The 12385-nt window shown below is 33.2% G+C and overlaps 3 protein-coding genes across 4 annotated transcripts in view; all 3 read right to left on the minus strand.

Moving 5' to 3' along the window:
- LOC107642552 (GDSL esterase/lipase EXL3-like) overlaps positions 1–12385 on the minus strand; it is a 25386-nt gene that overhangs the window by 2340 nt on the left and 10661 nt on the right. The window lies entirely within an intron of this gene.
- LOC107642553 (SKP1-like protein 1B) lies at positions 1067–2823 on the minus strand. The gene is made up of 2 exons (XM_016345949.2): positions 2371–2823; positions 1067–1529 (listed from the first exon to the last, which is right to left on the minus strand). Exons 1-2 carry the CDS (start codon positions 2662–2664, stop codon positions 1356–1358), a joined length of 468 nt encoding a protein of 155 aa, XP_016201435.1. The 5' UTR covers positions 2665–2823; the 3' UTR covers positions 1067–1355.
- LOC107642551 (protein MID1-COMPLEMENTING ACTIVITY 1-like) lies at positions 3885–8835 on the minus strand. Its single transcript, XM_021122867.1, is given in 8 exon segments — positions 3885–4176; positions 5414–5507; positions 5696–5802; positions 6259–6330; positions 6736–6833; positions 7061–7470; positions 8426–8799; positions 8802–8835. Coding segments are annotated over 8 exon segments (1242 nt in total). The 3' UTR covers positions 3885–4123.

A 12385-nucleotide genomic window follows, 5' to 3' on the forward strand; every position in this document is an offset into this window, starting at 1 on the left:
TAAAAGTAAAATATAAAATAAACAATAAAACAATAAAAGTAAAATAAACATAAACATAAATATAAAATAAATCTTAAAATAAATACTAATAAACTAATGTATATTTGATTCAACTTATCTAATGAATAAGACATTTGATTTTTTATAATTGTTAACTACTATCTTAACTAACTCTTTGATGCATATCTTAAACAAACAATTTAATCATTTCTATAAAATCTCATTTTAATTGCCTTAGATATTACTCTTATAATTAGACCAATTGACATATGAAAATTTTTAGTTTGTCCTTCAGGATTTGTATCAAAATATTTAATGAAGGGGAATATACGTGCCATCTTCAACTCCTTAGCCTTGGAGAATACAGGGGAGATTCAGAATACAACGAAAAGATCTCTTCATTAGTCAAATTCACTTGTGAATTGCCACTCTTCAAATCCTTTCCCTTTTATTACATATAATATTTCTACCCAAATTCACTTGTCAATTGCCACTCTCGGTTGTTCTTCTAAAGATGCTACAAATGAATCATAAGAATGCAGTGGTGCCCATCACCACCAGAGCTGATAGCTCCAGTCACCCACAAATGATTAAAATTGAGTTTTTTTTTTTTATAAAATCCGGAGAGTAAATTAAAATACGAATGAATCCTCAACATTATTTTAAATTGTAAATTCGATCAATCTACTAATAAAAAGTAATAATTTAAGCGACTCATTTAATATCATAAAATTAGAAGATTTCAATAGTTAAAATATTTCTAATTACGTTAACGAACACATACGACACATCTCAAGTCTCAACTGTAAAATTAATTAATTTTTGCCTGTAATCTTTCTAATACATCTGCTGAGATTATGAAATCGGCAGTAACGCATATAAGTACCTAAAAACAAAATCCGAAGTCAGAACGCCTTTAGCAGTTAGCACATAAATTACTAGTAAGTGATCCCTTATAAACATACAGCTACCACATTGGCAATTTGGCATGCCTAACACAAACAGCCTTCGATGTTTCTTTAACAGCGCAAACGAACATTAAACATATAACACCACGTTGTGTTGAAAATTCGAAACCATATGTTGGCAATGATTTAAATTATCAATAAGCAGAATCAACCAGAATTCACCAATTACCTTAACCAGATTCAACTATTTACTTACATTCAAAACGTGCCCTAAGGTTCATCAACGAAGATACGTCTGATCCGTGAACATAGTCAACAAAAATAGTCAGATACATAGAAGTCAAACAACCATAAGCATAGGATCAATGCACATGGCAGATCTTTGACAAGCAAAAAAACACAAGCACAGGCAGAGATTTGAAAGACGATGTTAAAAGGCTTAACAAATCATTCAAATGCCCATTGGTTTTCCCGACGAACTTCCTCCTCTTCCTCCGGAGTGAAATCATTCTTGATGTTGAAGGTCTTACGAATTTCCTCGGGTGTCTTCCCCTTGATCATGTCTGCCACAGTTTGGCATGTGAGGTCCAGCAGGCTCTTGATGTTCAAGTAGTTCGCAGCCTGAAAAGAACAAATGTTACTTAATTGCAATTGCAAAAAATTAAAACACAGGAAAACAAGAACTCATATGCATACTTAAATGTAAAAGTAATCAAACCATTGAAGCAGGAAAAAATGCAATAACAATGAGCAATTCTGCTTGTGAATGCAATCCACCAAATACTAACAAGAATCTATATAGGAATTGATGAAACAACAATTAATGCACTAAAAATTGAGGTTATTGCACAAAAATTCATGTAGTGTGAAAAGCAGTGTTCAAAACAATATATAGTACCTATACATCAATGCAATTTGTAACATAGTGGTAACTTTTGAAGCAAAAATCAACAAATCAAAAATCACAGTCTTCTAAACCTACAAGATGAGTAAAATATAAACACAAAAAGAAGCTATTGTCTTCTAAACAATCAAAAAAATCAGTCTCTCTTATACAGACACAACTAAATATAAACACAAGCTATGTCTTCTAAACCTACAAGATGAGTAAAATAACGAACCCTATTCAGCTCAGAATCAACCATGACCACACAAAAAGAACATTCAATATCTCAAGAAACTCTCATACCACAGAGAAAGGTTCACAATGCTCAATACTACATCATCGAAAATCATAAGAAGAAATTAAAATTCGAAAACAAAGTAACGCAACAACGAAACAACAGAAAAACTAGACAATTCCGCAATCGCAAACTAGGAAACCCTAAATAACCATAATAACTGCACAACCACAAACAGATACAAGTCAAGAAATCGAGACAATGAAAAATAAGAAACCAAGAAATCAGCATAACAAAAAATTAAACAAAGAAATAGAAATAGAAATAGAAATAGAACAGACCAGGATGAGATCGAAGAGGGTGGCCTGGTCAACCTTGACGAAATCTGCGTCCCAGGTCTTGAGGTCTTCCTCGTTGGGCCTCTCTTCGGCGTTCGCAGCCTCGACGTGCTTCTTGCAGTACTCGATGACCTTCGCAAGGATCTTGCTTGTGACGTTGGGGAGAGGGATGCCGCTGTCGGCGCAATCGTCCTCGATCATGTGCTTGATCGTCTGGGATTCCAGCGCCACCGCCTCGTCCACCTCGAACGCCTCTCCGTCCGAGCTCTTAAGGGTGATCTTCCTCGTCGACGACATGATTCGAATGATATCAGAGATTGATCCTTTTTTTCTCTTTCTCGTTCCCTTTCGCTGTGAAAAGGTAAAATCCCTAACCCTAGCTTTTTATTTTCGTTTTCGGCCCCTTATCTCTAATCTCTAATTCTCAATGAAAATCAAGCGAGGGGGCTGGGCTTTGGTTTTATAGAGGGGCACTAGAAGCATCTATCTTGTGACGTTTGGGTTATCCAATGCATCATGCCCTCCTACGTGGCAATTTTTTTAGTTTTTATTTTAAAAATAAAACTTGGATATCCGTCTACTTTCTGTTTCTTTGGCAGATTTTTATTTTTGGAGATAAATTCTGTTTTTATTTTCAGTTGAAATTAATTAAATTCAGGTTTCAACTTTTTACCCTTTAACTTTTTCTATATATTTCCATCAGTTACGTTGATTTCTCTGACTTTGGTATAGTAAGCGGTACTAACGACTGACAATAATGATTATATGCGGCATAAATGACGAGGGGAAAAAATTAGAAAGCGGTCAAATGTAAAAATATTAGGTTATCTTCTTTTGTTACCCAATCTAATCATCAACGATATTCTGAAAGCACAAAGCAGTGGCTAAAATTTAGGAATATTATTATTGAAATTTAGCATCTTTAAAGAAATATTTTAGAAAAAGGTCATTTTTATATATTGGAGAATAAATATTATTACTTTTATCTTGATAATATTTTTTATAAAATCACAATACAAAAAATTAAATATAGAATGCTCCAAACACATTTTCTTGAAAAAAATATCTTTTTTAAGGGATTTTTAAATCTTATTATATGAAGTTAAAATTAAAATAAGACTTTTTTTTTCTTTAATTCTTTTTATCTTTTTTCCTTTAATTCTTAACAAAATCCTAACACATTTTCTTGGAAAAATATATATGTTTTTATGGGGTGTTCAAATCTGACTCCATCCAATTCAATTAAATCACTTATCTAATTTAGTTCTAAACTTCTAATCTACTCTAATTCAATCTAATCTAGTATACTGACAGTACAAGTACCGAATAGCTAGGACTAGGAGCCAGGAGGGTCCCTTTTTTTTTTGGAACAATATTCTCCGTGATTCCATTCCAAAATTATGACTAATATATTCTTGAAAGCTAAAGACCCAACAAAAAAGGGGTTTAAAGTCCCATAAAATATAAAGTAAAAAAAAAGTCCCATAATATATCGTGACAAACATACCAATATACCATGATACTAAACAACTAAAATCAAATTATATTAAACAAGGAAACCAATACATCAGTGGCTAAATCTGTAAGCTTTACACATGGGTAATGAGGCCAGAGGTATTGAGGGAAAAGGAAAAAAAGAAAAAGGAAATACATAGTTTCTGTCTTGCTATGAGTCCCAATAGCCAATTGCCTCTATTTAATATGTGGTTCAAACACTCCTGAATCCCTAAACAACCAAAATACAATCTCATTTGTTCTAAGATTCCATGTACTGGGAAGGTGGAGGGCTTGTTTTGGTCTTCTCGCGATCTGCAAGTGATTCAACATTAAACATAAAATAGCTTTTGTTAGAATATAATTAAGATCAATTAGATCAATTAGCATTATTTAGCCTATCTTTTTCGTATTGTATCATTCCACACAAATCTTCTCTACTGCACTCTCTTACCCTTTCTAACATGGTATCAGAACCATGGTATCCTCTTTGCAGAAAATAAGTTATTTTTCTTCTGGTGAAATCACCGTATGTTCATACTTTTCTTTCGTGACAATTTTTTTTCCTTATCTTTTGTCCATGCTTTGATGCTTTCTCACCTCACCGATTAGTTTATTCACTACTTACTTATTCTCATAGAGAAACCATATGTTTTCCATCACTTTTTGATAGTTTATCATCTCGTATCTGCACTTTCTCCAGGCAGTTCCATCTGCGCTTTCTCTAGGCAATTCTATCTGTACTTGTTCTATCAGTTTATGCATTTTTTTTATTTCGTTGTTTTAAATAAGTTTCAAACTCAAGTGATGTTAGAGTATGATTAGGATCAATTAACATTATTTAACATATTTAAATATTTATTATAGGATATTACATCTTTATTATTTCGATTCTCTTAGCACCCTCTTATATTATATCATTCTCGATAACTTGAATACACTCAAACCTTTTCTCTATCGTTCTCTCTTACCTTTTTCTAACAGCTTTGATGAAATGCAAATTCATATTTATAACAAAAACAACTAGACCAAGAAAACCAAGCTGGATACAATTCAATTATGACTTTAGATTATATTCTATTTGTCATTTAATTCCACCATTATGGATATGTTAATGTGTCACAGTAAATGGGAAAAAAAACTTCTAAGTGTGAAGGATTGAAGTGATAACATAAGATATTAATCATCATTGACTTTTATCATGGGCCCCACTACCTTGATTCAAGGATAATTAGATTCTCACTTTCTTACTTTAACAACTTCTTCACTTTAGAAGAACTTGATCCTGGTAAATGCAATGTGTTATGGTTATGTGGCATTACCAGCACATGTTAGCTAATCTCATCTCATGACTAGACTAAAATGACCCACCAAAATGCTGATTTGGATCTGCAGGGGACTAAAATTACTTGGGACTACAAAGCCCAAGACTAAAGTGAAGCTTCACTCCAATTCAAGAGGTTTTTCTGAGAAAATGAAGAGACAAGACCAAAACACTTGTCTAAAGTTATGAATATTATGCACAAGATGCAGAAGAATGAGTAGGACATACCACTAACTCCGCGGATCTCCACTTCTCTCCATTCTTGCACAAGGGCACAGCAGCAACACATCAAATGAGATAGAAAATCATCAATAAAGCCTCCCTGAAATAGAATTTAAATGTTAATACTTAAACATTTCATAGAGACTGGAAAATGCACACAAATTAATACTAATTCCTGAATTCCATTGTATTGCTCGCGCCTTAGCAAATATACTTTATGCATCTTCAATGAAGCTAACAACATCTAAATACAAACACAAATAAGAGAAGAGATTTAGCAAGCATTACGGTGATGTTCAACATCTTCCGAAGCTTCCTCCTTATGCAGCAGGTATAACAACAGCAAGACAAAACCAATGAATATGCCATCAATTCACTACATGCATCTCCAGAAGCTGAAAAAACACAACTAAAATTAAAGTAGCGGGACCTTAATAATCTTTTGAGCATTTCAAATTAACTGGATTGAAGAAGTGCATACAGTGAGAAGTATTTGCACTCTGGATTAAAAAATGCAGCATTAATCTTTAAAAAGAAGGTCTGAATGACATAAGAGTATTCTTCACAGTATGAGAAAGTGCAGATTGATATAAATGTTCAGTTCAATTGATGAAATAAAGATTTCAGATTGCATCATGATTGCTTCTCACAAAAGTATCGGTAACCAGGGAAAGATACTAGGTACAAAATTAAAATTGAAGCCAAATATAAGATTGATATAAACTTGACAAACTTAAACTCTAGACTTGTTGGAAAGAAACAGCAAGAACCATTTGAAAAGAAATAGCACATAGATGTAGATTCATCACATTTAGTGCTAGCAGTACTGGAATAGATTATGACCAACTTACATATGGGCCTGCCTTTTGCAACAGTGGCAATCTTTGAAAATGTTCCACAAGGATAGAAAAATGTCTTCATACCTGCAGATCAACGGCCATATTTAATATTTATTACTTGAGAAGAAAGGTATAGCAAAATCGGAGAGTTCTCCTGTAACCTTGTTCTTTTATTAAAAAACACATTGTCGAAAGAAAGAGAGGTTATACTCAATGAGACTACATATTGGAAACTATTCAAGCATAATTCAACATGCAAAGTAAGAAAAAAAGAGAAATGAAGCTTCCGCAATTAACAAACTTTCCTCTAGTAGTAGTCTCACTCAACTGCTCAAGGTTCAGGGAGAAACAGACTTCTAGCAACAGTATATAGCCAACTTTATCAAATAATTTTCATTTAATTCGATTTAGTTGTCCTTTTTTCATCAAATCAAGGGTTTGGCAACATCTTGTGCAAATCTAATGAAAATCAAGCAGGATAGAACTTACAAAGAGAAGGTTCAGAACAACAGCCAAGTAAATCAATATGCCAGTGATGCTGATATGAACCTCCATTTGACAGCAGATCCTTTTGGCAAACTGCTGATCTGTTTCAGTTTGGGCATATAAGCATCATTAAAAGAATTATGAAAACATGGGATTGAAGAAGCAGGAACTGTAGAGTAGTAAAAAAAAAGTAAAACTAAGGGGAAAATTTAGGTCTTCCTGGATGTCAGAAGTGCATGAGTTCACTCAAGATTCACAAAATATTGTCATTGTTGGTCAACTAATTATCTCGAAATACATATTAAGGTTAAGGAAGATGAATAATGACCTTGATGTGGAAAGTGGGTCACTTTTAACTTGGTATTTTTCACTAGATGAATGGTCGTTGTCATTATCTACATCATTATAGTTGTATTCCTCCTTCTTATGAACCTTGTCAGTCTTCTCTGGAAGAGTATGAGCTGCAATTTCTGTGACATCTAACAACCGTTGAATGACTTGACATTGATTCATATCAAGATTTGCTTGTGAACGTTGTAGCTCTAGTCTAAGCTTTTCATTTTCTTTTTTAAGTGCTTCGGTGAATGAACAGTTGGGATATGAACAAGAAAGTGTTTTCTTCAGCATTGCAGCATCATCTTTGTCAGGATCTGGTTTTAAAATAACTGTCTGCACCTTTTCATCCTCAACATCCAGTGTGTACTCACGTTGATCCTTTTCAATAACTTCAAGTCTCTCCTGAATATTCCAGAGAATCAATAGATTTTTAACCCCTTTTGTTTTTTGACAAAATGATTTTTATGGAAAATGCTACAAGATAAGTCACAATATAAAGCAAACATAACTGTCCCTATAAATGTTAGGGAAAAAGTAAAATCTACAAGCAAAATGATGCAGGTTGTGCAAAACGCTCACATGTACTATCAACACTCAAAACATGGGGAAAAGCAACTCCGATTTGAATAGTTGCTCAATTGGTTACATCTTCGGCTACTGCCTTTTGCATACTTTGGTCAAAGTAATACCAACTCTATCTAGATCTAAAACATATCATTTCAACTAACATATGTTGGGGTCGTCCTATCCTCAGCATAAAATGCTTATCACAAAGCATTGGGAAATTTCTTATGATTGCCAAGAAATATGAATCAAAATGCTTTGAGTTTCAAAAGGTGCATTAAGCCGAATGCTATTTAAACTAGTTAACTGTACATCCCATCTTTCTGAATTCTATTATCTAGTGTATCAGATTCAACCACATGCCCACTGTTTCCACCCCCCACACACCCACACACCAAAATGAAAAAAAGAAAGAAGAAAAAAAAAAAGGGTAATTAATCAATAAACAGAATAGTCTAGGACAATCTAATTCCTGCCAAAAAAATATTCCATACCACCAAGAGTTAGGCATCACTTGAATGAAGCAATCCCCATATCAAAACTTGACAGCTTCAAACTAAAACATTGCTCAATGTTGAAGCTGAGAGAAAAACTTCAACAAATGTTGAGAATCAGTCAAAAGTTGGACTCCCAGTCTATTATTTTTTCACATAAGGATTAACTGAATTATACCCCCTCTACCAAAACACAAAATTCAACCGAAAACTCTTTCCTCTTATTTTCTTTTTATGACCAAAACACAAAATTCCAATTCAGAACAAGACATAGCATTGTGAAGAACAAAAATAGCTACCCTGACTCGAGCATTGTCAACAAGAGTGATGAGCGGAACGAGCCGCAAGTATCTGTCAATCTCGTTCTGTGCCTTCCTGAACTGATAAACAATGTTCCATCCCATGGCCAGCAAGTAGAGGTAGCTCCTGTCCTGACAACTATTCACCAATATATATGACCTTCTGAGAGCATCCTCAAGCTGCTCCAATGGCTCCCTTGTCTCAGGGTACCTCTTCAGCTCCGAGATCTTCAGCTGCTCCAACAAGTTCCCAATCAACTTGAGATGCTGTGCAAATTGCCTGCAGTTTTTCTTATGCATCCTCGCCGTGCTCGCCGCTTTCACAATCAACCCAATCAAACGCACTGCATCTAGACCAGTTAACTGAGCCACATTGCAATTTCCCCCATATGATCCCAAGGAGACGCCATTGCTTTGCTCCCTCCAAAATCAAAATCAACCCTAAATTACAGATATGTAAGCCTCAGCTCAAATCTCTAATTTCCATAATCATTTTTTTTTTTCAAATTAGAAATTGCAAGACATGAATAGTGTTCATCCATTTGTTTTTTCCTACCTCTGTTTAGTGGTTAAGCAAATAATAACATTGAGTTCCCTAAGCTTTTGATGGTTGAAAATGATTATGCGAAGAAGCAAGAAAATTCTTCAACAGTGGAGGACTTTGTGTGCCGGATCAAGCCTCCTTCTGGAAAATGTTTCTCAGAGACAGCATTGACCCTACAAGATTTGAATAATCAGAAACAAGAGCATGCAAAACATAGCAAACATTCTTTTTCTTTTTAAAAAAAAATAAAAAATATCAATAGTAATAATTAACATTAAACTACAGAAAAAGAAGAAGAAAAAACAGTAACTCAGAAATTCAAAGACATGCTACCTAACATGCATGAATACACATCGCAAAATAATCAATCACCAGCTCCAGAAGAAAAATGTAATTATCATTTATTTATTTATTCCATTATTTAATTTAGTTTACCTTTTTCTTGCTTCTAAGAAGTGGTTACGTTACGTGAAATGGGCAAAAGGAGCGTCATAAACACGGAAGAAGTAAAACATTGAATTCAGTTAAGGGCAGACATTGCTTTGCGAGAAGGAGGACTTGCTCCTCTGAAATACTGTTTGTCTCTCTCTCGCACACTCTCTTTCTCGCTCTTATCTCTCGGTTCGGTGTCGTTTGTGCAGAGCACGGGAGTGCTTGGTGCAGAACTCAAAGTACCAGAGTGCCCTCCGTTTAGTCGCGTAATTACGAGGGTACCACTATTGTATGCTTAATAAAATCTATAAAAATAACGTAACTTTATATTAGAAGGTAACGACGTGATAGTAACTGACACGGACAGATTGACCCTTCAAGAAAAGTTTTTATAGCTAAGAGGAGACGGAAGGCTGAAGGGGTTCTCATTGACTCGTTGGTCATATTTTGTTACTAAAAGATGCAAAGCCAGCTGGCACTTCAAGCTGTGTGCGTTAGTAGCAGCTTTCATAATGCCTACCCACGTGAAACAAAATTACGTATTAGACAACAACCAAATCAAAATACATACAACCACATATTTTTCTCTTCACGGCTAGCTTTTAATAAATGGATAAATTTTGTATTTGTTATTTTATAAATATGTATTTTAAAAGTATTATAAAAAATATTTTATTAATTTATTTAAAATATCAATTTTTTATGTTTTAAATATATTAAATAAATAAGGGGGTATAGATGAGCAAAGAGGAAAAAGAAAAACAGTTATGACGCCAACAAGGAGCCCAAGAGGTATTAAAAAATAAAAACAACCATTTGTACCATGAACTTTACGAATCCTGAAAAAAGTACCAATTAGAGAAGGAAACTAATGTTATATTCATTAAAGATGGATTTCATACGACAAAAGTATCTAAATCCTAAATTTATGTTGACTTTTTAATAAAATTTCAGAATTATCCCATATCATTTATCTTCAATCCTTCTTCTCTTCTTTCCCAAATCTCAAACACCTCCATTTATTCTCATTTTTTTTATTCAAAAAATTTAAAAAAAAATATAATTATAAAAAATTAACAAAAATAATAAAAGAAAAGATTAAAAATAAGTTGTGTCCCTTATTAGTGTCTGTATCTTTTCTGTCAGGATTGACACAAAATACATTAATTCAGTGTCTCTGAACACAATGTCTCTGTCCATATCTCATATGTCAAACACGATTTTGTGTCTCTGTGTTTCTATCACAGTGTCTTGTCCTTGAAAACAAATGCAGCATAACATCATAAATTTTTTGTAAAAAAATAGTCCTGACAAAAAATACCTGACCCATCAAAAAAGTCTGCGTATTAATTAAGCGATGCAAGTTAAGCAAATTTTTTAAGTTTGATGATTTCAAATTTCCAGTCCAACCCATCTTTTTTGGCGGATTACGTGGACTAACTTAGCGAATTTTGGCCTGCTTGCCATTTTTAGCGGCGACGAATCCGACGATGGGGTGGAGCTTGAGAAGGGAGCGCCATTGGATAAAGTTCACTTGACTTAGAAGAGAATGAACTAGTGAAACAACAAAATAAGCCCTAATTTATTTTTAAAGAGAATAAAGTTAAAATTTAAAAAATTAAATAAAAATATTTTAAAAAAAAATGTTATCAAAATTTTAATTTCTACATTAAAATTTTTTGATTTTTTGTGTTTTCGCTTTAAAAATACTAAAAAAACTGAAATTTTATATTTTGACACTAAATTTTAATTTTATTCTCTAACCACCGGATATAAATACATAATATTGAGTTTTACTTTCCTAATTTCATTTCCAGCAAATAAACACACAATGTGGACTAAGGGGTCACCGATGGAAAACAAGAAGCTGTAATTAGAAACACAAAAATGGAAGGGAGATAGGGGCATACGGCAAGATCGATGACGATTGAACATCCATTTGTTGAATTTTTGTGTGGCAATTGGGAGGTTGTGTAAGACTTGGAAGTGGAACATGACAGAGAGAGCAAATGTAATGAGTCGCACATGGCCCTTCACTTTTCAATACCTAAATAATTGTACCTTCTAGTTCTAGTAAATTGTTGGGAAATGATAATAATATAATTTTGTTTTTTCCTGATTGATACGTGTACATCACAGTCACCTTGTTAATAAAAAAGTTGATTCTCAAGACTAATCTGTCATTTGTTAAACTCTTTCCGCCACTAGCGGGTTCACCATGCATGCGTGCGGTCCATTAATTAGGCACTTGTTTTTTATTACTAAGATATAATGATGGATTCATAAATTTTATAAGAGAAGGGTTAAATTAAATATAAAATAAATTAAAATATAATATAATAAAAAAAATTAAAAATCAAATTTATAGCATATATATCAAAGGAATAATTATTAATTTTTTAAAAAAAAATTGGAGGACTATAGCCACCTTAAATCCTTTAAATCCGCCACTACTAAGGTGACAGCTTTTTTACAATTTTCGTGAGAAAAAAAGTTAATGACGGTTTTGTTATAAATACAGAAAACAATAAAATTAATCAGGAGATCATTTAAACAATTTTATTTACTAGAGACTTAGTAATTATTGTCAATTCCTGAATAAGATCATTTAATGATTTCACCCCCAAAGCCATACCATATAAATATCACAAATATTACATGTATAATTAATTTATGAGTAAAGGATCATTTTTGCCCCCAATGTTTGGGATAAATTTTAAAGTTGTTCCTAACATTTCAATCGTCCTATTTAAATTTCTAACATTTTAAAATTGACTCGATGTTGTCCTGCCGTTAGGAATCTGTTAATGAAATTGACGGCGGGACAAAATTGAGATGATTTTGAAACGTTATGCATAACACTCTAACTATCAAAATGTCACGCTTCCGCCTGCGCCACTCTCATAGCTCTCGAGTATTAAAACTTAAACTGTATTTTTCAAAACATATATCCATACTTACAATACAAATTACAATACTTATAA

This window comes from Arachis ipaensis, chromosome B05 (assembly GCF_000816755.2).
Source record: "Arachis ipaensis cultivar K30076 chromosome B05, Araip1.1, whole genome shotgun sequence".
NCBI classification, from domain to species: domain Eukaryota; kingdom Viridiplantae; phylum Streptophyta; class Magnoliopsida; order Fabales; family Fabaceae; genus Arachis; species Arachis ipaensis.